Below are 27,559 nucleotides of genomic sequence, written 5' to 3' on the forward strand. Positions count from 1 at the left end.
ATGAGATAGGCATTTTCAAACTTAAGGTTTCCAGTGTTGCCACAATTTTCGTGTTTCTGACATATAACCTCCAGGGTATAGGGTAAGGGTCTAAGATATAGGGTATAGGTATAGGGTGTAAGGTAAGGGTTTAGGGTATAAGGTAATGGTGTAAGGTAAGGGTTTAGGGTATAGGGTAAGGGTCTAAGATATAGGGTTTAGGGTTAGGGTAAGGGTATAGGGCAGGGGTGTAAGATGTAAGGTAAGGGTTTAGGGTATAGGGTATAGGGTATAGCATATACGGTATAGTGTAAGGGTATAGGTATAGGGTAAGTGTATAGTGTAAGTGTATAGTGTGAGGATATAAGGTATAAGGTATAGGGTATAGGTAAGGGTATAAGGTATAGGGTATAGGTAAGGGTATAAGGTAATGGTGTAAGGTAATGGTGTAAGATAAGGGTTCAGGGTATAGGGTAAGGGTCTAGGGTAAGGGTCTAAGATATAGGGTATAGGTATAGGGTATAAGTATAGGGTAAGGGTATAGGGAATAAGGTAAGGGTGTAAGGTAAGGGTATAGGGTATAGGGTAAGGTTATAAGGTAAGGTTATAGGTATAGTGTAAGTGTATAGTGTAAGGGTGTAAGGTATAACGTATAGGGTAAGGGTAAGGGTGGTAAAGGTGGTATAGTTGTTAAGGTTGTTAAGGTTGGTAAGGGTAGTAAGGTAAGGGTGTAGGGTATAAGGTAGTGGTGTAAGGTAAGGGTGTAAGGTAAGGGTGTAAGGTAAGGGTTTAGGGTTATAAGGTAAAGGTTGTTAAGGGTAAGGGTAGTAGGGTTAAGGGTCTCCGGTGGTGTCCGGGTAAGGGTCTCCGGTCCTGGTGTCCGGTCCGGGTGGGTAAGGTGTCCGGTAAGGGTGTAAGGGGGTAAGGGTGTGAGGCAAGGGTGTGAGGCAAGGGTTTAGGGTATAAGGTAATGGTGTAAGGTAAGGGTATAGGGTATAAGGTAATGGTGTAAGGTAAGTGGGGGTGTCCGGTAAGGGTGTAAGGTAAGGGTGTAAGGTAAGGGTGGGTTGTAAGGTAAGGGTAAGGTAAGGGCGTAAGGTAAGGGCGTAAGGTAAGGGCGTAAGGTAAGGGTGTAAGGTAAGGGTGTGAGGTAAGGGTTTAGGGTATATAGGGTATAGGGTATAGGGTAGTAAGGGTAGTAAGGTTGGTAAGGTTGGTAAGGTTGGTAAGGTTGGTAAGGTTGGTAAGGTGGTAAGGTTGGTAAGGTTGGTAAGGTTGGTAAGGGTGGTAAAGGTAGTAAGGGTCGGGTGGTTAGGGTAGTAAAGGTAGTAAAGGTAATAAGGGAGGTAAGGTTAGTTAGGGTGATAAAGGTAGTAAGGGTTGTGAGAGTTGTGAGAGTTGTGAGGGTAGTAAGGGTAGTAAGGGTGGTAAGGGTTGTGAGGGTAGTAAGGGTGGTAAGGGTAGTAAGGGTAGTAAGGGTATAGTGTATAGGGTAGTAGGGGTATAGTATATAGGGTAGTAAGGGTGGTAAGGGTGGTAAGGGTGGTAAATGTAGTAAAGGTAATAAGGGTAGTAAGGGTTGTGAGGGTGGTAAGGGTTGTAAGGGTGGTAAAGGGTAGTACACGGTTGTAAGGGTTGTGAGGGTGGTAAGGGTAGCAAGGGTGGTAAGGGAAAGATTGAGTGAAAGGGTTGAATGTTGAATGATTTATAGCTGTCATCCAAAACAGGGAAAACCCGTAAAGGGATACTTTTATTGAGTTATTGATAGTTTGTCGTACAGCTTGCCTTAAGGACATTACCTCTTAGCAGTGTGGTTGCAAGCCGTTTATTGTTCAATGAGATATGGACGTTATCTAAAACAGGGAAAAGCTGTAAAGGGATACTTGTATAAGTAATTGATACTTCATCCTAAACCCCTCCCCAACCCTTGATGTATGGATGAAATATCATTGTTGTATTTTAGTTGATTCACATTCACCTTATGTTATAGTATAACCCTCACCGTCACCCTCACCCTTGCTGTAGGGATGAAGAATATCATTCGCATGCATTCAAAGTTTATTTTATTTTATCTTCACATTCATCTTGCAGAGTATACATAGTATACATAGTGTACATTGATCTTATATGTCATACATATTACTTACTCTATGCATGCACTGAATCACGACTGAATAATAATAATTATCATTAGAACTAAATCAAAATATTGATGTCTTCAAAAGAATGAGCTTATGGAATGAATTATTATTATAATTATTATTGTTATTAATATTATTATTGTTATTCTCAATAGCTGGAGGGCAAACCCTTGGCTGATCAAACTCTATAAATAAATAGAAACAAAAGTGTAGTAGTTGAAATCATGAATGAGGCAGTTTATTGTCAACATTAAATAATTCTACAATAGTGATATTGTTTAATAATAGCGGTCAGTGTTTGTTGGAGTTCGATGATATATTTAGTCAGCGCTTAGAATCTAGCTTCGTTAGTAGTCCGATTTTATACTTCTAAACTAATAATTATTAGCATGGTTTACGCTGTCTTCTTTTCTACTTAGATGTAAACATTGTTTGCAATAGACCTATTATTATTGTTATTATTGATTGATCCATCCTTTGATGTAGAGAGAATCAATCAGTCCTAAGTAAGCTGCTTTGCCTATTTGTTGTTGTTGTTTTTGCTCGCCTAAATATCAAGAATTAAAAGTAATTGAAACAATAACATGGAGCGAGCCGCTAAGCGCTTTCGAATCCATAACAAATCACTGCTGTTAATACATCAAGAACTGGGAAGAATAAAAGCTAGCTAGCTAGCTAGCTAGTAAATGAATTGAATACAAAGATAGATATATTAAGTATCCATATCTTAGAATAAAGAACACTTGAAATATCAAACTAGTTGGGTCTTGACTTGAGGCTTCGAAGTATTGATTGTTTGTTTGATTGAGTTGTTTGTTCAAGCGATTCGCCGCTTCGTGGGAACTGCAAAGAAACAGCAGCGAGCTGTTGACAGATAGAAGAAGCTTTATAGCATATGATCTAGCTCACTGACTGATTGAATGGACTGTTGAAAGCCTATCGAGCTTCATTTCCGATCCACTGTTGACGAAAGGCAAGCTTGCTGTGTGATAGTTGATAGACCTCGCATCGATCTATCGATCGCTGTTGATCGAAGCAGTCCTTTCTTGGCGTAAGTTGTACGCAGTTTTGTTCGTAGCTTAGAAGTAGTAAAGCCCTTCGTCAACCTTCACTGCCATGGAGAACTAACATCGAAGTCGAGAAAGGTTGTGCGATCGAAGAAAAGTCGAGTAAAAAGTCTTCTTTACGAGCGAATTTTGCGAACGGCTCTGTTATTGATCTATAAAAAACAGTGTCTAGACACCTTAATGGGTTTTGTCTAGAGAGAAAAAAGCCCTCTCACTGCCTAATTGCATAACAAGAGCGTACGTGATCACCGACACGTCACGAGTTCTGATGTCTAGATAGACGCGCGTGCACAGCTTTAGGCGCCAAAACAACGGCTTTACGCGCCCAAACACCAACGGCTACACTGCTCCCTTAGCTGATGGTAAAGAAACCACAGGAAACCCAACCGTATGGCCCACCGGCATAGCCCCCTGCTGAATAAAAACATACTACTAAGTCTTTGGGCACCCTCCAACTAGCTCCTCGCCTCAAGGCCAGCTCTTCACTGGCCCACCAAACTCCCTGTGAGGGTGCCCAAACACCGATCAAGCCACCAGGTCTGGCCCTACATGGTAGCACCAAAACTATACTGCCCTATTCATGGCCAAAAAAAACCTCCCTATTGCTCACCATGCAAGACCCTCTACACACTTCTTCGTGCAGAGCTACATTGCTGCCCTCATTAGGCTTAATGATGCCTTCAGGCACCTAGTGGCTCATCTAGAATTCCCTTCCCCTTCTTCTTCTACCGACCAGCGACGAGCGACTGAACGAGCTCGATACCAACTCTCTCATTATATTCTAATTCTATGCTAATCTCTCTTCCCTACTACTCTATCTTATATATACGCCATATTGTTTACTACTTCCACTTTCAGTTCCATGCTGCCTGCATATTATTCAACAATCCCAAGCCTGCTCTCAAACCGAGGTAAGACACTCTCTATTACTCCTCAACCATTGTTTCCTTGATTGTTATTCATAGCCGTTCGCCAACGACACTAAAACTTAGGCTTTTCTCTACTCATGCTAAGCTACTTTAATACACTTCATACACTTCCACTACTCCCATTATCCCATCACTGCTTACAACATCCCATAACTACCAATACTTTTTACACCACCTCTAGGGTATCTTATATCCTACTGTATGAATAAACTTCATTATTATTATTATTATTATTATTATTATTATTATTATTATTATTATTATGTCCCCTCACTAGCATATCAAATAACTAGTACAATATATCCAAACAACTAGCTTCTGCAAAAATGTCTGAACAGAAATTGTTCAAAACCAATATCATTTATTTTTCTACTCCTATAAATCTCATGCTTTATATACACGGTTTGTAGTTTTTATCACAGTGCAACCTTCCTCAAAGTCAAATACAGGGTTTACTTCATTATAAAACATTGTTGGCCATTAAATGCATGCATGCATGTGACCTGTAGGGTTGCTACAATTGCATCAAAGCCTTCATATTTATTATTCATGTGTTTATTAAAACTAGTCTCATAGTCACAACAATAAAAATTTAATAGTAATAATAATAATACAGATAACAATTTTAAATAACAGCAGGAGTAAATAGATTGATGTGATTCTGTCTTTCAATTTTGCCATTCCTATATGTTTTTTGCTACAGCTTTTTTGGATTTTTTTATTCGGGTTTATAAGAACATTGTATCTATCATTTTCACATAAGAATTCTAATTATTGTTTGTTTGTAATTGTCTTAATTTTTGGTTGTAGTTCTTTTTGTTTGTTTTCGTACAAGGGACATTTCTAATGAAAGTATTTTTCATCTTCAACTCCTTGTTCCCCTCAAGAAGGACATATTCTTTCTTCTCATTTGACATAAGGCCGTATATGTCTCCCCCTTTCACTTTCTAAGTAATGATTACAGAATCTGAGTTTTGTCACACTTCCTATACTGTAGTGTTGGTGGATTTACCCACCCCACCCCTGTTAGGTTTGCAAGCGTGCGAGTGCGCATGTGTGTAATAAAGAGACGAGCATCAAAGCACATGGTTTAGTGTAGTTGATTATTATTTAGAAAATACACCACATTTGGCGACGAGGATCACCACAAAGATAATCTTAGATATAGATTGATCGTTTTAAGACAACATGGCCAGATTTTTATCTGAATTAGGTGGCTTGGAGCCATTTGATTGCACGGACTCGGCTGGTCTTCATGCCCGATGGCAAAGATGGCTACGTGCATTTGAGCTGTTTGCTACGGGCAAGGGAGTCGCTGACCCGGAACAGAAGAAAGCACTACATATACTATGTTTCTTTCCTATACTTTCTTGTTGAAAAGTTGTTTTCAAGATTATGTATGTTCTGAGTTTGTTTTTTTGGGAGTCTTTCCTATTCTCATCATTTATGAATATCTCCAAACCATATGATGTCCTGCATGTAGTCTTATTTGTGTGACTATCAATTTTTCTTTCTTTTTGTCGAAATTCTGTTGCTATACAAGACTGCATCCTAATTTTTCAAACATTGATTTACCTTTACCACTCCAGCCACATGAGTTAACCATATGGATACCATCTTGTATAGCGAGAAAACATAAACAATTATTGTAAGTGTCATTAATTAATGATGTTTCTTATGAGTGTAATAAATAGTTCAAAAGAGGTCGTCTGTTTTATGAGTCCGGTGAGTCAATGACTCGTGAGTCGTGAATCTGTGAGTCATGAGTCAAATAAAATAAATTGTAATTATATCTCTCGTGAAAATTATCAAAAATGGTACCGGTATTGAAATTATAGCGGCCATGAACTGCTTCTGTACCTTCCAGTATTTTATGTGTCTAACTTTATTGTCTAGCCAACTGAACACTAACACAGTAAACCAAAAACATCAGATGAAATTTTAATATTACATTCCCTGCTGATTTGCTGCATGTATTTTAAAACGTATCCTAGAACTGAAATCCATTTCTTCCCAAGGTTAATTGTTACAAAACACCAACCAACTTAGACTTTTGGAACTTTCGAATTTTCAAACCATTCACTGGACTTGTACTCCAACTCAACTGTAATGTTGTCAAATTTGAACCGATAATCGATATTTTATGCACCAAAAATTGAACTACTATATCTCTACTACTAACAGACTTACCAAACTCAATAGGTTTTGAGATAACTAGAATATAAATTATTATTAATTTTCCTATTTGACTCATTGACTCATGACTCACGACACGTGGCTCATTCGAACGTCTTTCTCAGTTTAAAAAAAAGGATTAAAGAATTTCAATGTTTGGTTCTTCAGAGCCAGCACCTTTCACCACTAGTAGGATATAACTTATAGCCTAGTAGTAGCTCATCCAATCAGAACTCAACATTGATGATAGATATAGACTACTATAGTTGGATTTGACAAATATACATTACTTATAATGAAAATGTCAAATAACAAAACTAGCACAAATTAGTGCAATGTTTTGTAAGCCTATAGTCTAATGGGGTCTACTGAATTTACTAATTCGTACAAATTCATGCAATTTCTTACAAAGTTTTTCTTGAATATATGCTAAGAGTTTAGTTTTTTTCTTTTTTTTGCATCTACATGTTTGACTGATTAGTTGGATTTCAATGGAACAATTATTCCTGACTAAGTGCTAATTAGTAAACCTAATTCCATACTTTTCTTTTGTGTCTGTTTTTTTCTCCAATAAATACTTTATTAACACAAAGACATGACTATTTACAATTTACCATGTTATACAAAAAGCTGCATACGAAACATTTTCTGTTTTTTCCTTATATTTCTTATTCCTTATACATGTTTTTTCCCTTTGTTTTGTTTTGTTTTGTCTTTTTAACCGACCTCCTCCTCTTACGTTTTTTTTATAATTAATATTTTAAATATTTTTTTACTATTGCTGTTTTTTTTTTGTTTTTTTTTTCCCCATAATGTTTGGTATGGGCATCCTTCATTGATTATTGTGTTTATGTAAAGAAAGCAAAATGCTGGGTTTTTATCTAGTTAAAAAAGGCTTTGGGGAACCATCCTCCTAATGCCAGATCTACAGAATTTATAAGTATTCTGTATCAGATATACAGAATGCTAATTACCTTCCAGCTGATCTGAGATATGTTTTTAGCTAATCAGAATCGAGAAAATTTGCAAAACTTAGGTGTCACTTTTTCTCTTGAAACTGGATTTCCATGCCACCATATAAAAAAATAGTATTGCTAATAAGCGATTGATAACAATGACACAATGCTTAATGAGTTTCACATTTTTATTCCAAAGGTGGGCAATTTATTATTATTATTATCTGTATCTGCCCGCCGCACGGTCCAGTATCCTTTGCCGCTAAAGACAACACAAAACGATTACAAAGACAAGTAAAAAAAATACGGGAAAAAAATAAATAAGTTATTTACCGTCCTTTAGTCGGTCCGGATAGGGAAAAACTGTGCCCTCTGTCTTAAAAACGGACCTCGGCCTAACGGCTTCCGCCCGTATTTTCAAGACCTCGGGCACAGTTTTTCCCTATCTGGACCTCCTGGCCGGTAAATAACACATATGCTTATTCTTAGACAAGCTATCAAAGTCATGGCTCATGCACACTCCTAAATGTCAGTCTATGACTGCAGAGGTAACATCTTGAGATTGTATTTTTTGGTCTTTTCAAATAAATACTTTATTATTTATTTCTTTATCTATTTACTGCAAAATTTAGCAACTTTAATTTTTTTATTTCTCCTGAACTCATGAAGCAACTGCTCTCAACTTGATAAATATTTTCAACATTTATGACTTCTTTATATTTCTTAAGTCTTATTTTTTAAGTCCAATCGTTTATGGCTCAAAAGTTGCTTTTTGGAAATGTACAGTATATGCCCACCTATTCTTTTCTTTATACTCTTTCTACTTAAGGTGGCTGCCTACTTTTGAACGTTCGATTTGAGCCCACGATGCGCGCGCGCTCAAAAACCGCTGATAAATCTACAAGATTTTATTAAAGAACCATACGCCTTTTGAGCTTCAACTACAAAATATGGCAAATCAATGTATCACTTTGTCTTTTTCTCGAAAATATCTATTTTTTAATTTTTGTAGAATGATTGACTAGCCGTCATTCGTGCAATCATATAGTCTGCAAACACCTATTATCTTATTAATTTTAATTTTTTTAATCACTTCCGGTGGCGCTCGTTTTGCTCCAAAAGCTCGCGCGTAGGCTTCCATTAAAAGCTGATTATCTCGCAAACGAGCTCGGTACACCCAAGTTTTCTGTCCAGATTTGGAATCAGCATTAAATTTCAATTCGGATAATCGAAGTTTTAAGAAAAGCTTAAATCGTTTTCCAAAAGTAGGCAGTCACCTTAAGAAAAATAAGAAAAACAAACTGACACAGTCTATATTAAATGCGCATAAGGATACCTTCTGTAAGAAAAGCAGATTTCGAGGAAATATTTAAAAATCTTGAGTTCTATTCAAATGTTTCGTCAAATGCCCTAATTTTGCAAACAAAAAAGCTTTTACAAAAAGAAACCATATTGAAATCCCAGAGTTTGGGATAGCTGTGGTTAAAGAAGCAGATCTATTTCCGGTTATTTGTACGGATTGATTGGCCCTCTGATTGGATAAAACGAGGTGGAAACTTGAAAAACCGGTTTTTTGGTTTGAGCGCCACGTTTAAAAATCCAAGACCCCCAAAAAATCTTTCTCTTTTCGTGTGCCGTTTGACCTTTGACGTTTATGTTGGGAGTGTTGGGTGTCTTTTCTGTTCTAAAAGAAACAAAACTTCAATACTTCAAGGTTTACTTCGCACTGGCTGGACACAGCACTTCCTTCTTGCCATAGAATGTTAGAAAACATGTTGTTCATCAGTCCGTTCTCTTCACTTGAAAGCAAGACTCGTGCAAGAAGACGCACACAAAACAATACTGTTAGGAGACCAGAAAACGAAAGGTACTCTCATTTAAGACTATTTATTGTTACTATAATAGTTCTTTATTTTTTCTGTAACGTTGGAGCTTTGCGTAATTTTATTCCAGAGGAGTTCGGACTAGAATAAGCCTTTCAATTTAAGCTTATGATGCTTTTAAGTAACGCAGGGTTCGTGCTACTCCTTGAAATCCTTGAAAAGTCCTTTAATTGAAAACACGTTTTCAAGGGCGCTTGAAAAGCCCTTGGAAATAGGGGAAAACGCCAAAACTCCTGGAATACTCCTTGAATTTAGTACAAACTGAATGTTATTTCTAACTTTCCTTTTAAAATAAATAACGATTAAAATTGATAGAAGAGTTTCTGGTTGCTTGTTTAGTTGGTTGGTTGCGTGTCATGCTCGTTTTTTATCTATATAAGCTTGTGACCCCGGATGAATTAGCTGCACTTTAACAATGAAACAATGTTTAAAACCACGTTCTAATACAAAAAACTTTGTCCTTGAAACTCGAAGTTTTGTGCTTGAAAAGTGCTTAAAAAGTCCTTGAATTTTGTAACGAGAAAGTAGCACGAACCCTGGTAACAGCAACTAAAAATGTTTTAAAAGCTATCAAACTCGTCTCTTTTTAAACTTCACTAGTTTTTTTAATAGTAAAGAGTTGTTTCAGTTCCATATTCTAAAACAAAAATTACTTAACTTTTATGCTAAGTTGAGAGCGCGTGCAGTTACGCACGTTCACTATTCATATTAATGTTATAGAGCACTAACAAAAACGACCAGCGATAATTAAAAATGCCTTGGTAAACTCGTTTACAATTTCGACTTTAAAAAAAACTATAACGTTTTAAAGCTTGTTTGTAATTTTAGAGCCAGCCAAAATGAACTAAGATAGAATTTGTTTAGCTGATATCGTTTAGAGCTATTTTGTTCGCAATTTGGATAAATCAGTTTTAACGGCACTATTATTGAATTAATGGTTGATAATATGTACTTATTGACTGAGTGGGAGGGCCGTACGGGAAAAATATTTGGCTCGAGGTCATGTCGTACGGACCGAGCGCAGCGAGGTCCGTACAAATGACCGAGAGCCAAATATTTTCCCGTACGGCCCGACCTAACTCAGTCAATAAGCATTTTATCATATGACCCTCACGAAAATAAAAATAATTAAGGTGACTGCCTACTTTTGGAAATTGACTTAAGCTTTTTTTAAAACTTCGATTTTCCGAATTGAAATTTAATGCTGATTCCAAATCTGGAAAGAAAAATAGGGTGTCCCGAGCTCGTTTTCGAGATAATCAGCATTTAATGGAAGCCTACGCACGAGCTTTTGGAGTAAAAATTGCGCCACCGGAAGTGATTAGAAACAAATTAAGATGAATAAGATAATAGTTATTTGCAGACTATATGATTGCATGAATGAAGGCTAGTCAATCATTCTACAATAATACATGGATATTTTCGACAAAAAGACAGAGAGATACATTGATTTGTCATATTTTGTAGTTTCGGTGCTCTTAAAAAATCTCATAAAGTCGAACAAAAATCCCTACAAAAATCCCTACAAAAATCTATTTTTTCACGTGTTCCTGATTTAAACTTTTCCTAAAACGTTGATATAACCTAGATTCTTAGGAGTTTTTTCGAATGAGCTATCAAAAAATATAGAGTCCCGTGCAAAATTTGAGGGTTTTGCCCTGTTGAAGCTCAAAACGCGTATGGTTCTTCAATAAAATCTTGTAGATTTTTCAGCGGTTTTTGAGCGCGCGCTCATCGTGGGCTCAATTCGAACGTTCAAAAGTAGGCAGCCACCTTAAGAAAAAGAAAGCGCGCGGATTCAAGCAGGGCCGGACGGGTTTTTCCGGCCCGCTTACGTCAACCCGTCCGACCCCCATCACGTGACTTTTTCCAATGGTTTTATTAGAGCGCGCGAGCAGGGCCGTACGGGTCATATGATAAAACAAACTATTATGAATGGCACTATTGTTGTTTTATCTTTATTTTTACTTTTTTTTTTTTTTTTTTTTTAATTTTATTTTTACTATTCTTTATCTTTATTTTTATTATTACGGCACTATTGTTGTTTCATCTTTATTTTTACTATTTTTATTTTTTATTTTATTTTTGCTATTCTTTATCTTTATTTTTATTATTACGGCACTATTGTTGTTTTATCTTTATTTTCATTTTTTTGATTAAGAAAAGATAATCTGCACTTAAAGGGGCTGGAAAATGTTTTGTGCCTTCATATTCAATAACGATTATGAACTAAGAAAAATTGATATGACTATAATATGACAGCAAGTAAAACCCAGAAAGCCAAAGACCATAAACCAAAGATCACAATGAGCATGGAAAAAAATGACGTCAGACGTTGCTATGACAACATCAGAACCCTTAGTATGCCATCAAAAATGTTCATTCAAAAAATCATAACTCAATCATAACTCAGAAACCAAATGATGAATTTTTAAAAAAACCAGAATACTTAAACTTTGTATCATAATCTTCTTTTTGAGAAGAAAAGGAAAAAACTGTTAGAGGAATTTTGCAAAAATCAATAAAATTTGTTTGGAATAGTTCCCTCTTACATAATTTTTTTAAATTTTTCCTTAAGTTTTTGAAAACATAAACTAAAGCCATATGCAAAATTTGAAGGGATTTTGACCGCAGAGATTTTAATTTTTTCTGTTATATTAAAGAATATTAAAATTTATAGTGCGCGCATGCTCAAGAAAAACCGTTTTGAGCCTCCTTAAGCTTTCAAAAATGTAAACAGTAGAAGTGTCATTCTTTGGGTATAGGCTGGGTGAAGGCATGAATGTGGTAGATAAATGCCTGCATTTAAAGGCTGCGTTTAAACGGTACAGGATGAATTTTTAACAGTCAAAAGTTATAAGTTTAACATACGCAGAATTTCGCTTTGAGTTCTGCTATGTGACTCCAGCGAATATTCTGAAAATAAACTCGTAATTAATGATAGCTATGCAAGCAAACAAAAGAAGTATTTAGATTGTCTAAAGTGTTTTTGATTTTGAAAATCTTGCTTTTACCTTGTCTTTGATTGCGTCCATTTTGGGGGAGAATTTCCACTCTTTGCCCCACTAGAACTTTTGACCAGCCCTTCTTTGGCAACTAGGGTTGCATGGATTATTAGCATTACTATCGGTCAATCTGATAAAATTAAGTTAAAGCAAAGTAAATTATATCCTATAATAGTTTGGAATACCTGTGCAGGTGTTGAATCCATCTCCTTCGAATCTAGACTTACACATTCATTTATATGAACCAATGGAGTTGCTACATTCAGCATTGTGATGACATGCGCTATGCAGTTTGCAGAATTGATGTCTTGCACCCCTACAACACATTCATCCATGTCTGTGGCAGAAGAAAGATAGGTTATAATATGATTAATTGATATTATTCAAGCGACGTACACTAAAATAGGTTTATGTCCAAATAGTGATCAAATAGTATGATCACTTGTACTCCTAGTACTCGGTTGATGCAGAGTTTTGGGTATTCCCATTTAATTATTGACCTAGGATGATGTGGAATGATTAGCAATATAATCCGCATTTTTCTCACAACAAGGCAACGTAATATTAATAGTTCCTCCTCTCAGTTTAACTACAAATTTACATTTTGAGTTTACTTTAAGATCAAGGAATTATAGCTCTACACATTTATAGGTTAACACCCTCGCTTAACCCTCCCTTAACCAACAGGTTAAGCACATCAACCTCAGAATAACACAATTGTTCTATTCAACTCCCTTTGTATTTCTGAAGATTGGAAAACGTTTTGTCAAAACATTTCAAATAAAAGCCTCAGTTTACAAAGCGTTACATTACGTCCTCCATCAGTTTATTACACAAATGAACTTTTGTCATTCTACATTGTACATATTTTAGATTGCAGCTAAACCAAAACTTCAGCTTTGCACAATGTAAACTAGGCCTCCAAATCGTCCAGTTTAAGATCCACTTAAACTTACTAGGGTTTTGTCTGAGCCCTAGTAAACTAAAACCCTACCAGCAATAGGGTGAATATTAAGGTTAAGATTATAAGACTTACCTTTGCAGCTGGGCAAATGACAAAAAGAAGCATGTAAACTATTACACATGACGGATGATTTCGATTCGGGTTTAAATCTAGGTTTACAAATCAAGGTGATTGACGAGCCGATGTCATAATTCTTTTGTTCTGGTAACCAGTTTCTGGCGTTGATATAATTGGAGTTTTGGGTCGACTGCATAAAGTTTAAGAAAATAAGAAATTAAGACATAAGGAATATGAATAGGCCCTTTGCAGCTAGTGGTCACGTGCTTGGATACCGCTTAGCAACACAAAACTGGAGAGCAAGCCTTCCAGTAAACAAAAGTTGTAATAGGTCAAGCACGCGTGGTTTTATACGATAGTTTCATCGTTCAAAACGCTTAATCCTTTTGCCCTATCTACAAACACAGTAAGATAATCTTAAATTCTCTCCTTTGGACTCGATTTTTGGTTCGAAGTAACGATATTCTTCGCGTTATCGCGAAAAAATTGTCACCGCCGGCCCGCTCGACGGCTGAAAAACATGGCGACTTCGCAAGGTATGTACTTCAAAACTCTCCTTTTTTTGGGTTTCTTTTCAATTATTGGACTTCTAAAATCTCTAAAATAACAGTTTAGATTGTGAATAATGGACGATTTGTTTATTTTTTGTGAGAGTGATTCCACGTCTAAAGTCAAGACTAACCCATGTTTACATATATTCGCTGTAGATGTTAGAACTCCCGACGAGCCATCACATACCAAGAAAAATTCTTCGTACCATTGTTGTGTTCCCTTGTGTAACGGAGATTCTCGATATCATCCTGATTTAAAGTTTCACCGCTTACCAGGCCGTGCAAGGGATGAGCAATTGAAAAAGGAATGGCTGGTGAAGATACGAAGAGATGTGGGCCCACACTTCAAGGTATATAGGAATCTAACAATATCAATGCACAATACGAATTGCCTGTGGATCTTTAAAAAACTGTAATGAAGATAAAAATAGTTGAATACAGTTACATTGTTATTAAAAGGACATTTGATTTATAATAGGTTAACAAAAGTACCAGAGTGTGCTCAAAACACTTCACTGAGGAAGATTACAATCCTCCCACTGATTCTGGACGTCAGTTGCTAAAAAGAGAAGCTGTACCATCAATCTTTGACTGGTCAACCAAATCCAAAGCAAGAAGAAAGATAATTCGACAAGTAGATAGGTAATGAATATCACATATTTCTACTTCAATACATTTCATTTAGACTTGACTGATGGAATTGTACTTGATGTTTATTTTGGTTTAAACCAAAATAATTTTATAATTTTAATAATTTAGTCTTTTATAATTTTTTATTTAGTGTGAACTGAGTGTGAACTGAGTGTCATCATAATTTCAAAACCTTTTTACAGAGACACTCAGACAGATGAAAGTGATGACAATGAAGATAATAGTCCCAGCACTTCTACAACCTTCAGCATGGATGACCTACAAGCACAAGTCCAGTCACTCAGAGCACAGTTCCAAGATGCACAAAAGCAACTTGAACAAAGTAGAAATGAAACTGCAGCTGCCCTCACTGAAATAAAAAGGGTTAAAGTTGAAGCTGCAAAAGAAATTGAGGACATTAAGAGGCAAGCTGCAGAACAATTAGCACTTAATAAATTTGGGCTTGAGAGATTTGGCACAGACAATGAGATCATAAGATTTTATACAGGTTTCCCATCCTATTTACATATTCAGTTCTTTTTTAAGTTTTTGCAGCCATGTGCTGCACAAATGACATATTGTTATGCCTCTGGAGAAAGAGAAAGTAGACCAGACTCAAGAAATATGCTTCTTGTGGATGAATTGTTTATGTTTTGTGTACGCCTCAAACTAGGTCTATTCGGACAGGATTTAGCTCATAGGTTCCGAATACATAAATCATCAGTTTGCAGGAAATTGATCACATGGACTAATTTTTTGTATTTTCTTCTTGGTAGTCAAGTGATCTGGCCTTCAAGGCAATGACACCGAGAGCTTCGTCGCGAATGAGGTCGTCGTACACCTGTTGCTGCCAGTGGATGGGTAGAACTGCTATTGTCGTTGTTTCGACCCGCGAAGATTGATGTCTCTCAGTTTGCCGACTAGAGTCTCGACGGCCGTTAATCTAATAACTGAAATTTAAAAACTGAGGAAAAAACATTGAAGGATATTTTAGATTAGAAAAAAAATCTTAATTAAATTCTTAATTTATTTTTTATTATATTTATATCATATTAGTATTATATTTATTTGTGCTATTTAGATTTTGTGTTTGTTCATTAGTTTTTTTTTTTGAGTTTTCATTTACAAACAAATTGAAATAGTTACAAAAAGCAATCCAAGACACATGATAAACCAACCTGCATTAAAGATTATCTAATGGGTTATGTAAGCCACATTAATCATACATTCACCAACTTCTTACAGACACTATGCCTCATTATTACCATTGGATAAAATAAGTGGGCCTTGAAAATTTGTAAGGAGGCAGGCTACAGTATATAACTGATTGACTGAACCTAAAGTGGACAATGGCACATCTGAATCAAAAAAGTGGTACTCTTTGACTCTTCTTATTGCCCTCTCGACATGAATTCTAAGACTTGCTAGTGTCTTTGTTTTTTGAACATCTGCGGCAGAGAATTGTTCCTGACTTTCAAGAAACGGAGGAATATTTAACTCTACCCGCTTCTCCCTAAGTAAATCTTCAATGTCAAACCCTTTGTCTGCCATGACTGAATCACCAGGTTCTAACAAATCTAGAATGCCGCTGCACCTTGTGATTTCCTTATCACTAATCCCCCCTGTGTAAAGGCTAGAAACGAAGCTAATAGCTCCATTAGGGGTAATGCCTATCAAACCCTTGAGTGTAGTATTACTCTTATAACTAGAATAAAGCTGCGACTGAAGTAGTAGGGAGGTAGGTGTTTGAACAAAAATCTCTGTACAATCTAAAATGACATGTGTGCTTGCATAAAGCTTTTTAAAACCTTCTGGCATAAACCTATCAACATCTTGCCTTGAAGGCCAGATCACTTGACTACCAAGAAGAAAATACAAAAAATTAGTCCATGTGATCAATTTCCTGCAAACTGACGATTTATGTATTCGGAACCTATGAGCTAAATCCTGTCCGAATAGACCTAGTTTGAGGCGTACACAAAACATAAACAATTCATCCACAAGAAGCATATTTCTTGAGTCTGGTCTACTTTCTCTTTCTCCAGAGGCATAACAATATGTCATTTGTGCAGCACATGGCTGCAAAAACTTAAAAAAGAACTGAATATGTAAATAGGATGGGAAACCTGTATAAAATCTTATGATCTCATTGTCTGTGCCAAATCTCTCAAGCCCAAATTTATTAAGTGCTAATTGTTCTGCAGCTTGCCTCTTAATGTCCTCAATTTCTTTTGCAGCTTCAACTTTAACCCTTTTTATTTCAGTGAGGGCAGCTGCAGTTTCATTTCTACTTTGTTCAAGTTGCTTTTGTGCATCTTGGAACTGTGCTCTGAGTGACTGGACTTGTGCTTGTAGGTCATCCATGCTGAAGGTTGTAGAAGTGCTGGGACTATTATCTTCATTGTCATCACTTTCATCTGTCTGAGTGTCTCTGTAAAAAGGTTTTGAAATTATGATGACACTCAGTTCACACTCAGTTCACACTAAATAAAAAATTATAAAAGACTAAATTATTAAAATTATAAAATTATTTTGGTTTAAACCAAAATAAACATCAAGTACAATTCCATCAGTCAAGTCTAAATGAAATGTATTGAAGTAGAAATATGTGATATTCATTACCTATCTACTTGTCGAATTATCTTTCTTCTTGCTTTGGATTTGGTTGACCAGTCAAAGATTGATGGTACAGCTTCTCTTTTTAGCAACTGACGTCCAGAATCAGTGGGAGGATTGTAATCTTCCTCAGTGAAGTGTTTTGAGCACACTCTGGTACTTTTGTTAACCTATTATAAATCAAATGTCCTTTTAATAACAATGTAACTGTATTCAACTATTTTTATCTTCATTACAGTTTTTTAAAGATCCACAGGCAATTCGTATTGTGCATTGATATTGTTAGATTCCTATATACCTTGAAGTGTGGGCCCACATCTCTTCGTATCTTCACCAGCCATTCCTTTTTCAATTGCTCATCCCTTGCACGGCCTGGTAAGCGGTGAAACTTTAAATCAGGATGATATCGAGAATCTCCGTTACACAAGGGAACACAACAATGGTACGAAGAATTTTTCTTGGTATGTGATGGCTCGTCGGGAGTTCTAACATCTACAGCGAATATATGTAAACATGGGTTAGTCTTGACTTTAGACGTGGAATCACTCTCACAAAAAATAAACAAATCGTCCATTATTCACAATCTAAACTGTTATTTTAGAGATTTTAGAAGTCCAATAATTGAAAAGAAACCCAAAAAAAGGAGAGTTTTGAAGTACATACCTTGCGAAGTCGCCATGTTTTTCAGCCGTCGAGCGGGCCGGCGGTGACAATTTTTTCGCGATAACGCGAAGAATATCGTTACTTCGAACCAAAAATCGAGTCCAAAGGAGAGAATTTAAGATTATCTTACTGTGTTTGTAGATAGGGCAAAAGGATTAAGCGTTTTGAACGATGAAACTATCGTATAAAACCACGCGTGCTTGACCTATTACAACTTTTGTTTACTGGAAGGCTTGCTCTCCAGTTTTGTGTTGCTAAGCGGTATCCAAGCACGTGACCACTAGCTGCAAAGGGCCTATTATAATCTTTTGCCATTATATTCTCAAAACATCTCATGTGTCAAGTACAAAATACTAGTTATATACCAATTTGGATAATGCAATGTTTTACCCAATTCAAATCTACTGAATTTTCTTTGTCTAATATATTTACATGCACTTATCTCAATAAAGTTAGTCACCAAAAAACCTAGAAAGCTGAGATCACTGAGGATCATGGGAAACTTTTAATATCAAACAAGTAAAGCTTTTGATACAATTTGCAGCTTGAGGATGCTGAGGAAGAGGTGAGACTGTAAATGGTAAAAGATCTAAAATCCATCGAAACAGTTATTAAAGCGGTTGAAACATGTAAAATGTAACTACCCATAATCCTTGTTGGTCTCAGCTTTGTAGCTTTTCAGGCGACTAACTTTATTGAAATAAGTGTCATATCTATATCAATTCAGTTTATATATTAGTTCATTTTCTATAGTCCAATATATCATATCCAATATACATATCCTATACGTTCTTAAATGTTCTATATCATGTTGTATTCATGTTATGATCTTAAATGTCCTTGCTATAATGTCATTATTACTATTATTATTATTAGTATTATTAGACTGGCTCATTTACCTATCATTACGTTTCCTTAATTCAGCCCTAAGGTTCATTGATGTACAAGTTTGTTTACCAGGCTGCTGCCATGCTATTGATACTTGTTGTCTTCTGTTATATATTTTTACAGTTGCATGTAGGATTGATTCCATCCTATACTCTACTTATGTTCCTCATCGAATGTTCTTTCACATCGACAAATCAACAGTAGTAACATGCAAAACTGGCTATCAAATGGGACAGGGACCTAAATTTAATATCACTTGTGTGGCAAGTGGAAAGTTCGACGAAGCAATACCTAAATGTAAAGGTAAGAAACTATCATTAATTTACAAATCAAAAGAAATCCTATGTTTACATAATTATTGCTCGTTTTTCATTGTCAAGACATTGATGAGTGCCGAATTAATCCCTCTACGGAGCTAAACAATCATAATGTGACAAAATACCACAAGTGCAACAAGAATGCACTCTGTATTAATACACCTGCTGGTTTATACCGCTGTGAGTGCAGCAAAGGATATAAAGGAAATAGTACTTTTTGTGAAAGTAAGAAGAAACTAAATATATAGAATTTAAATATATGAAATACAGCTTACAAAATGTACAATGTTACATCCTTATGCAATAATGAATACCTACCATAGACTTAACCGCTGCTTCCACTTGAACTGTACAAGCCTGATTGGATGCAAAGCACATATAAATTTCTTGATCAATTTCTCAATAATTGACATAAGCAGACTGCCATTAGGGTACACTTTGAAGTTGGGTGGGAGATTTGAGAAACCTTTGTGGAACCATTTAATGACAGGTGCTGGATCACCAATTTCTTTACAGTGAATGATAGTCAAAGAGGAAGATTTTATTGACAAAAACAGAAGGGAGAGATATGGGACTGTGGTTTGAAATGTCTAGTTGTGAACCTTTAATTTTTATGAATAGGAATAACTTGAGAGTTTCAGATTATCTGGAACAAGGCCAGTAGAGAAAGAGTGATTAATAATGATTGCTAGAGGGTATGAAGCTATCTCCTTTAAAATCTTGAGTAGGAGTGTTGGAATACTGTATGGACCAGAAGTCTTGTTTGAATTTAAGTTACAAATGACGTCTTCTATATCAACTGGAAATGTTGGTGAAAGAAAGAAAGAATTGCCCTATTTCACTATGATGTCACTGCTTGTTTATGTGGTGGGGGATGGAATCGCCGAATCCAATAGAAAATTCAACACAATTTGCTCCTAGCGAAACAGCTTAATTTATAATGGCCTGGTTGTCAGATATAATGTGTTATTATCATATGACCCGTATCTGCCCAGGCAAGCGGTATTTTCTTTCCATATTTTCTTTCTTTTATTTTATTATTTTTCTTTTCGTGAGGGTCATATGATAAAATGCTTATATTGACTGAGTTAGGTTGGGCCGTATGGAAAATATTTGGCTCTCTGTCATTTCATGTACGGCATCTCAAGCCAAATATTTTCCCATACGGCCCTCCCACTCAGTCCATAAGTACATAGTATGTACTAAAAAATATTCTGAGCATTTGCTGGCTATTCTACTTCTCTTCGTGGATTGATACAGGTTTTAGAACAATTTTCGGTTAATTTGCATTGATTTGAACCCCTCCGATGACCATGATCCTTTGAGTTTAAACAATAGATTGTTTTGATGTGACGTCATAGTGAAATAGGCAGTTGTTAGACGGGTTACCATGAAGGTACACTCATAAATGATTTCTCAGAGGGTGGAATAGATGTTGCAGGTCGAGGTCATACGTTAACAAAAAAGTTATTGAATTCCTGAGCTATTTGAGAAGGATCATGCTGTGATATTTAATCCATTTTTAGACATTTTAGCAGGTAAAAGATAAGTTTGTTTTTTCAGGCAAATCAAAGATTTTTATACCTTTCCGTAATAACTTGGAGTATTCATTAATAATAACGCCTTTAATTTGCTATAATCTTCAGATGTTGATTTAATTTATTTCTATATTGTTTGAATTTCTGGTGATATATGTACTGTGATTTTTCATATAACGTAGAGTCTGAAAAGATGATTTATGACAGAGATAGATTTTTTCAGCCCGGATGTAATCCAGGGTTTTGTAATAAACTTAAAATCTCTCTTAAAGATCTTCTTCAGTGGAACAGGTTTATCAACAATGTCTATTGACTTTTGTTCTCATACTCATTAATAATTCATGAGTAAACCAGCCAATCAATGGGCTATTTGGTCACATGATGTTACTTGAAACCTGGTAAAGTGCTGTGAAAGGAATGCATTCAGTCTGGAGTAACTGGAACAAAATTAATTCAGTCCTAGTAACTGGAACAAAATTAATTTAGTCCTAGGACTGAATTAATTTTGTTCCAGTTACTCCAAGTCGAATAATTAATGAGATGAGAAATCATTTCAAAGCCTCCAATATCGGACTGGATGGGATTTCAAGTCCGCACAATTAGTTCCAAACTAATTGAACTAATTGCTTTGACTTGAAATCCCGTCCAGTCCTCATTGTCGGCTTTGAAATATTACGTAAAATCTATTAGGAAGGTCATTAACATATACCATAGAAATAATCGTTCAAATCTATTGATTCATAATCCTTTAAGAAGGATCTCGATCCCCTGATCCTCGGGATGTATATGGCTTATTGCCTCCGTTCTTGGTAATTAACTCTTACTTTACGAGGAGATCTTCATATGAACTTTGAAACTTGCTATCTTTGAAAACAATATTTATCCAGGAGCTTCCAGTTTAGCAAAGCTTAAGTTTAATGGAGCCCCGAAAGCCCAAGATCGAATTGGAATTGAGAAGTTGATTTTGCATAAATAAAACAAATTTTCATTCTAAACGTTTGGGAATATGCAATTAGAGGCATTGTGCCCTATAGAAACAAAGCCGGCCTACTATTTACTCATTGGAGCATTCAGTGCCCTTTCTTTCATGAATTATTATGAGTCAGAGAAGCCATTTCTTAAACGAGAGCTTTGTGTTGGATCAGGGGTTCCAAACACCTCAAAACAATAAAAGCACTGGGCCTACAGCCTCATGCTTTCATTATTTTCTTGGTGTTTGGGACCCCTGATCCAACACTCGCTCTTGTTTGAGGAAATTACTACTTCAAACATGGTTGACCATGATATACCATGGTATTGATTTTGCCTTTAAACATGGTTGACCATTAGTCAAACCATGGTTGTTGTCTTACAAGACACTAACTGACCATGGTTGCCTTCAGGATAAAGTACCCTCCAACTTACTATCTATGACCACATCCAGCGGGAAAAGGCTTGAGCAAATGAAAACTGTCCGATTCTTTGGCCTAGATGTGGATGGTCAGCTCTCCTTCCCAGATCATGTGGACAGAATGTGCAAGAAAATCTAACAAAGAATTGGAGTACTCAATAAGATAAAATCCTGCCTACCCATAAAACAATGCTTGGCTTACTATAATGCTATGATAAAACCAGTGTTTAGTTATGCTAGCGTTGTTTGGCAAACATCATGTACTAAAGACTGTCTGTTAAGGATTCTGCACCTACAGAAAAGAGCAGCAAGAGTCATACTTAATGCTGAGTCAAGAGCACCTTCAGTACCGTTATTTAATAAATTGGAGTGGCTGCCTTTCTACATAGATACTTATATCTCAAAGTGTACATTACTATAATATAAAAGAAAGCAGCATGCTGTACAAAACTGAACAGTTCTGTATATACATTCTAGGAACAGTATAGATTCTCAAGCTTAAATTTTATTACACCACGCTATAATAGGAAGACTGAGGGAGGAAGAACATTCATGGTTATAAGCATCATAGAAAAATGGAACAATTTAAGTGCGGACAAGCAACAGTTCAATCGTTTAGACGCGCTCTTTGCTGGAAATTTCTCAAAGAGCAGACTTTTTTGCCACATTTTTATCCATAATTTTCCCTTTTTTTCTTATGAGTTTTTGTAGTAAATGATTTTTATATTAATAATTTTCTTTTCATTTTATTCCATTTCGATTTTACCTTATCATTTATTATATAGATTATAGATTCCTGTTTAATTTGGCTGTGAAATTAAAATTGGTGGCGTCGTGGTCATGGGGCGGCGTTTCGAAGTTGCTGAAGCATATTATTTTATGTTCAGCTGCGTCGTCCGTGTGAGCGTGGTTTCGCTGAGCTTCACAGTTAAATTTATATATAGTTCATTTTAACAGGGACGGCGGAGCAGTTTTTTGATTGGGGGGGATCAATAGTGACATTGTATGGCAAGGGGGGGGGGGCTGAGTTTAGTGTAAATGTACTAAAATTTCATAAAAAGTGGGGGGCTGTATATTTTATATTTTTAAATTAGTAAATATTAGTAGTTTTATGTTGAGGGCCACAAGTTTATTAGTGTAGTACACTATTTAGTGCCACCCTCATTAAATAAAGTTGTTATTATATAATTGGTTAAACTTGTGCAATTTAACATTCATGGTTGATCATGGTCAAACCATGGTCAACCATGTTTGCTTGACCATGTTCTAACATGTTTTAATCATGTTTGAACATGGACAAGGTTGTTGTCAATTGTGACACATTTTCCACTACAAGTGTGTATTATATTGTTCTTACGAAATGTTATCATAACACCCTCCCTTGGCAATCAGATTTAAGAACCATGGATGTTTCATCAGCAAATAGGACTTTCAACAACCTTTATCACCACTTTTTTCCCGAACCACATCGCTGATACCATATCTAGCAATTAAAACAAAAACTTTAATCATCTGCAATGTCCAAGTCTGTGGGAGACTAGTACAGTAAAAACCCGTGATAAAAGAACACCCATTTTTGGAGTTAAGGCTGATTTTATTCTTATTTAACGGGTGTTTGCTGAAAAATCAGCCTGAAGGTGTTCTTAAGGTGTGCTTCTTAAAATATATGTTTCTAAAATATGTATAACAGTATTACTATATAGACTATACCAATGCATGTAGATGATATCAATGTGTAAGTTGAAAAATGTTATTAAAATTTATTTAATCTTGACTGACAATAATTACTGTATCAAAACAGTAGAAGAATAAATTAACCCTGATTAGTTATTTCTAATTATGTTATTGTATAATTATATAAATTTAAAATAAAATTGAATTGAATTAAACTCTATTACTGTACTGCAAAACAGGTCTAACACATAAATATTGATCTTAATCTTTTTTAAGAACATTTTTTTATTTTTCAGGCTGATTATGTTCTTATTCACATGGTACTTAAAACGCCCAAATTCAGGCTGGGTGTTCTTAACCCACTTGTTCTTTTATGCGGGTTTTTACTGTATCATGGTTAGTAAGGGAGACAGATCTAAATACTGAAAACTTTAATGAAACATCGAAAGACTCCTTTGAAAGACTTAATTAAGTCAGCCAAATTAAAATCATAACAAAGACTAGATAATGATAATAATAATAATAATGATTTTATATAGTGCCTTTTCCTAAAGTCCAAAAGCGCTTTACAAGTATACTGTATTAAAGTTATCTATAAATATTTTTGTATATTTACAATAAAATTGATATAAATTATTATAAGTCAATAATGAATATAAATATAAATATGTATAAGAGTCATCTATCAATAAAAGTAAAAGTTAAAATTGTTATAGGTATGAGATATTAATATTAAATATTAAAGTATTTTTTGAATAAATGAGTTTTTAGATTTCATTTAAAAGTGTCAATTGAAGTTATCTTTGTTGGCATAGAAATCTTTTAGGACCAAATAACAGTAATACCTGAAAACACACATTTTCCTACAATTTTCCTACAACTCTCCTATATTCGCTATTCCGCCAAACAGGGTATGATTTTCAGAGATTCTTCTCTGGAACAGGGTATATAAAATCACGCTCGCTCTGGAACAGGGTATATGAAATCACGCTCTCTCCTCTCTGGAACAGGGTTTTCAGTGATCTTGCTCTGGAACAGGGTATGAATTTCAGCGATTTTTACTCTGGAACAGGGTCAGGGTCCAGGGGGCTCAGCGGCACATCCTTACCCTAAACGGGCAAGAGTACAGCTCCCAGAGTTAGATCTTTCACCCATCCACTTGACCACAGCCCTAGTGTCAGAATCAAAGTTTACATCTCTGCTATTCATTATTTCACAAGTGAAGACATATATAATTTTTTCATTTTATGTCACCTAGCGCACTGAGACGTCAGTTTAGTGAGCTATATAAGAATTTATTATTATTATTATTATTATTATTATTAAGACAGTTTTTAATCTTGTTCACCAAAGTAAATATGAGCACCATTGAGTTTGTTCTATATTTTCTACTTCAACTGTATATGCATGTCTTACTTGTCCCCCCCCCCCCCCCCCCCCTACAAAATATATACCATTATATTAGAAAATATAAAATTATAATATGTTTAACAAATTGACATCAGATTTTTATGTGTCTGTCCTCTTATTGACAATAAATTGCGTAATCACATTGTCAAAGTAGTGTGGATCCATGAGGCGTAGCCGAGTGGATCCGCATACTACTTTGACAATGTGATGGCGAAATTTATTGTCAATAAGAGGACAGACACATAAAAATCTGATGTCAATTTGTTTTTTACAATAACGAAAACAATAAAAGTTCTCATTTTTAGTGATCAAGACAACCAACGGAAAGAGCTCGCGCTGGTTGACGTCAGCTTTATCTCTCTGTCCTCTTATCGATGATAAAAAATAACCAATCAGTGCGCGAGAAATTTGTAAGTTATTGTAAAAAAACAAATCTACAAAAATGGTATATAAGGAAGAGGGAAAAAATAGATAAACAAACAGAGTGAAATAGATATTGATTAATATACTTTAGTAGCCCCTAATTCCATTGTTTTAATTCTTTTGTTTCTGAAGTATTTGACTATTACACATTGACTAGTATTTTTTATTTCATGGGTTAAAAACCTTCACTCTAAAAGAAAAGGAATAAAATTAATAAGTAAACTGATAATAATCTTATAATGATTCTATCAAGTCCTTGTCCTCAATCTAAAAAGCAGGTTGTGTAATATATCTAATATTATTGTTCAAATACCAATGATTTTGAAAGACCTTGCAATGTTCAGTGTGCCATAAAGCACTGGGCCCGGTTCTACGAAGCCTGGATAGTGCTATCCAGCGTGGTATATAAATCCCTATCCAATGGATAAGTCGATGCTGTTATCAAATAAATTTATCAACTGGATTAAGATTTATCCATCTGATGGCGCTATAATACCACCCTTTGTACAACCGGTCCCTGACTGCTAACATTTTGCTTGATAACTAAATTACTTCTGATAATCATCGTTTTATTTCTCCTTCAAAAATCACTTCTTGGCTGATATCAATAATGACATAGTGTTGGGTTACCTTGTACTCAGGAAACTGTTTCTTTACTTTGGACTGTAATGCAGCATACTTCAATTATTACACCTTCTTAGCTTTGTTGTTGATGAACCTTACATCAACCTTGTTGGCCCTTAAGTTCCATGATTTTTGTATTGATTGGTATATCCCCCCCCCCCAAATGGGTTTGCCCCTCCAAATTAAATTTACCTGCATTCCAAAGTGCTGCAAAGGGTCTATGGCCCAAAAAAATCTCGCTTCAACCATTAAGCACCCCTTTAACCCACTCATACAGGGTCACAAGTTCTCTGAGTTTCAACCCTAAATTGAAGATGGGTGATATTGATTCCCCACAAATATTCAATGACCTTTTGCCTCAATTTATAATATGTAAGCACAAAATATTCTGATGGATATAAAAGGTATGTGTAATTCCACAGCTTTTTTAGAGTAACTTGTAAAATTCAGGATGAATGCAATCTAATCTTCTAAATAATCCAATATTGATGTTTTTTAAAGTGTATATGACACGAAAACATTCCATCATTTAAAATGTATAGTTTGTTAGTAATAATAAATATATCGTAACAAAATTTGTTTCAAAAGCTTATTTCTTGAGATATTTGCGAAAGTTAATCCCAATTTGTGACGTCATTTTGTTGACACGTACTCTAGATTCAGTAGTAATGTACTAAATATAAATTGTAATTCATATAAATTAACAACAAAAGACATATTTTAGTCAGCTTCATTTGATAGCTTACGTAGTACTCTTCCAATGTTGGGAAATTGAAAAGTGTACTACTTGAAATTAAGATTCTATATTCAAACATATTTCGTGTATTTGCAACTAAATCTGGAGACTTGTAAACAAAATGACGTCACAACTCGTGCTAAAATTTTTTGAATTTCTAAGAAATACGTTTTTGGAACAAATTTAACCATGATATTCTTATTAATGCCAATAAACTACACATTCTTAACATTAAATTTTTTTCGCGTCATATACACTTTAATATATGCCCAACCTTAACCCTAGCCCTAACCCACCCCAGAAAATTCAAAAAACCTTGTCATCCACCGGCTCAAGCCCTATGTAAGTGGACTGAAAGAAATTATGGGTAGAAAGTATTGAAGCAGTTGATTGAACTCTATCTGATTACTGAGACATTGGGTTTACAGAATGGTCTCTTTAATTTGCTGGCTAGTGGGCAGTGTTATATGAGACATTTTAATATAGCCCTAATATTTTTTATTTATTGTTATATTATGACTGGCAGAAAAAATTAATTCAGAACAAAATATTTAACAGCTTTATTGATTTTTTATCAATATTTCCCCATGCTCCAGTTGCATATGCATGCTTGAGCAGGTTGACGAGAATGTTTTTCAAGTTGACTGTACATAATATGTGGCAACAACAATGCTAGACATAGAGTAACCCTAATCCTAATTGCCACAATCTTAGCCTAGTACTTGCCGTTTACCATGTGCTGGGACAGCTTCCAGTAGGGCTGATGGTTTCCTTGTCAACATTAAGGAGTTAACTTCAAATCCGTGGGGGGGTACTACCACCCCAACTTGGGTAGGGGTGTGCCGCCAGGTTCTCAAAACCCTGACCCTATCCCAGACCTAAAATTTTGATTTTACATACCCTACCCCAGACTAAAACTAAGAATTGTACACCCTATCACAGA

The 27,559-nt window shown here is 35.5% G+C and overlaps 3 protein-coding genes across 10 annotated transcripts; 2 read left to right on the forward strand and 1 right to left on the reverse strand.

The window, feature by feature from the left end:
- Nucleotides 1-2,025: 2,025 nt before the first annotated feature.
- Nucleotides 2,026-17,914, reverse strand: LOC116306397 (uncharacterized). Its single transcript, XM_089039838.1, has 7 exons — nucleotides 17,617-17,914; nucleotides 17,252-17,445; nucleotides 16,960-17,123; nucleotides 13,172-16,768; nucleotides 12,363-12,472; nucleotides 12,145-12,265; nucleotides 2,026-2,305 (listed from the first exon to the last, which is right to left on the reverse strand). Exons 1-4 carry the CDS (start codon nucleotides 17,630-17,632, stop codon nucleotides 15,586-15,588), a joined length of 1,557 nt encoding a protein of 518 aa, XP_088895964.1. The 5' UTR covers nucleotides 17,633-17,914; the 3' UTR covers nucleotides 2,026-2,305; nucleotides 12,145-12,265; nucleotides 12,363-12,472; nucleotides 13,172-15,585.
- On the forward strand, nucleotides 3,509-25,348 carry LOC148914053 (uncharacterized). Of its 7 annotated transcripts, XR_016121712.1 has the most exons (4): nucleotides 3,509-4,098; nucleotides 8,962-9,114; nucleotides 18,628-18,807; nucleotides 21,742-22,743. XR_016121712.1 is itself a non-coding variant. In XM_089039984.1 (3 exons), the coding sequence occupies exons 1-3, from the start codon at nucleotides 4,050-4,052 to the stop codon at nucleotides 25,219-25,221; spliced, it is 312 nt and encodes a 103-aa protein (XP_088896110.1). In that variant the 5' UTR covers nucleotides 3,509-4,049; the 3' UTR covers nucleotides 25,222-25,348. The 7 variants fall into 7 exon arrangements, 4 of the variants coding, with proteins under 4 accessions (XP_088896110.1, XP_088896118.1, XP_088896115.1 ...); XM_089039984.1 differs by lacking the exons at nucleotides 8,962-9,114; nucleotides 21,742-22,743 and adding an exon at nucleotides 25,139-25,348; XM_089039992.1 differs by lacking the exon at nucleotides 8,962-9,114.
- LOC148914054 (uncharacterized) lies at nucleotides 13,557-15,376 on the forward strand. 2 transcript variants are annotated; one of them, XM_089039943.1, is made up of 5 exons: nucleotides 13,557-13,692; nucleotides 13,864-14,057; nucleotides 14,186-14,349; nucleotides 14,541-14,762; nucleotides 15,114-15,376. In XM_089039943.1, the coding sequence occupies exons 1-5, from the start codon at nucleotides 13,677-13,679 to the stop codon at nucleotides 15,139-15,141; spliced, it is 624 nt and encodes a 207-aa protein (XP_088896069.1). In that variant the 5' UTR covers nucleotides 13,557-13,676; the 3' UTR covers nucleotides 15,142-15,376. The 2 variants fall into 2 exon arrangements, with proteins under 2 accessions (XP_088896069.1, XP_088896061.1); XM_089039935.1 differs by lacking the exon at nucleotides 13,557-13,692 and having other exon boundaries at nucleotides 13,752-14,057.
- Nucleotides 25,349-27,559: the final 2,211 nt, after the last annotated feature.

The sequence above is a fragment of the Actinia tenebrosa genome, unplaced genomic scaffold (genome assembly GCF_029948245.1).
Source record: "Actinia tenebrosa isolate PJP-AT-01 unplaced genomic scaffold, QUT_ActTen_1.0 PGA_scaffold0__85_contigs__length_37466705, whole genome shotgun sequence".
Lineage (NCBI taxonomy): Eukaryota > Metazoa > Cnidaria > Anthozoa > Actiniaria > Actiniidae > Actinia > Actinia tenebrosa.

Coding starts and splice junctions, on each gene's coding strand:
- LOC148914054 (XM_089039935.1), top strand. CDS start 13,782: ATGGACGATTTGTTTATTTTTTGTGAGAGTGATTCCACGTCTAAAGTC. Junction 14,350..14,540: donor ATAATTCGACAAGTAGATAG/GTAATGAATATC, acceptor ACCTTTTTACAG/AGACACTCAGACAGATGAAA. Junction 14,763..15,113: donor GAAATTGAGGACATTAAGAG/GCAAGCTGCAGA, acceptor TCTTCTTGGTAG/TCAAGTGATCTGGCCTTCAA.
- LOC148914053 (XM_089039984.1), top strand. CDS start 4,050: ATGCTGCCTGCATATTATTCAACAATCCCAAGCCTGCTCTCAAACCGA. Junction 4,099..18,627: donor AAGCCTGCTCTCAAACCGAG/GTAAGACACTCT, acceptor ATATTTTTACAG/TTGCATGTAGGATTGATTCC. Junction 18,808..25,138: donor AGCAATACCTAAATGTAAAG/GTAAGAAACTAT, acceptor TCTCATTTTTAG/TGATCAAGACAACCAACGGA.
- LOC116306397 (XM_089039838.1), bottom strand. Junction 17,124..17,251: donor ATGTGGGCCCACACTTCAAG/GTATATAGGAAT, acceptor GATTTATAATAG/GTTAACAAAAGTACCAGAGT. Junction 16,769..16,959: donor ATAATTCGACAAGTAGATAG/GTAATGAATATC, acceptor ACCTTTTTACAG/AGACACTCAGACAGATGAAA.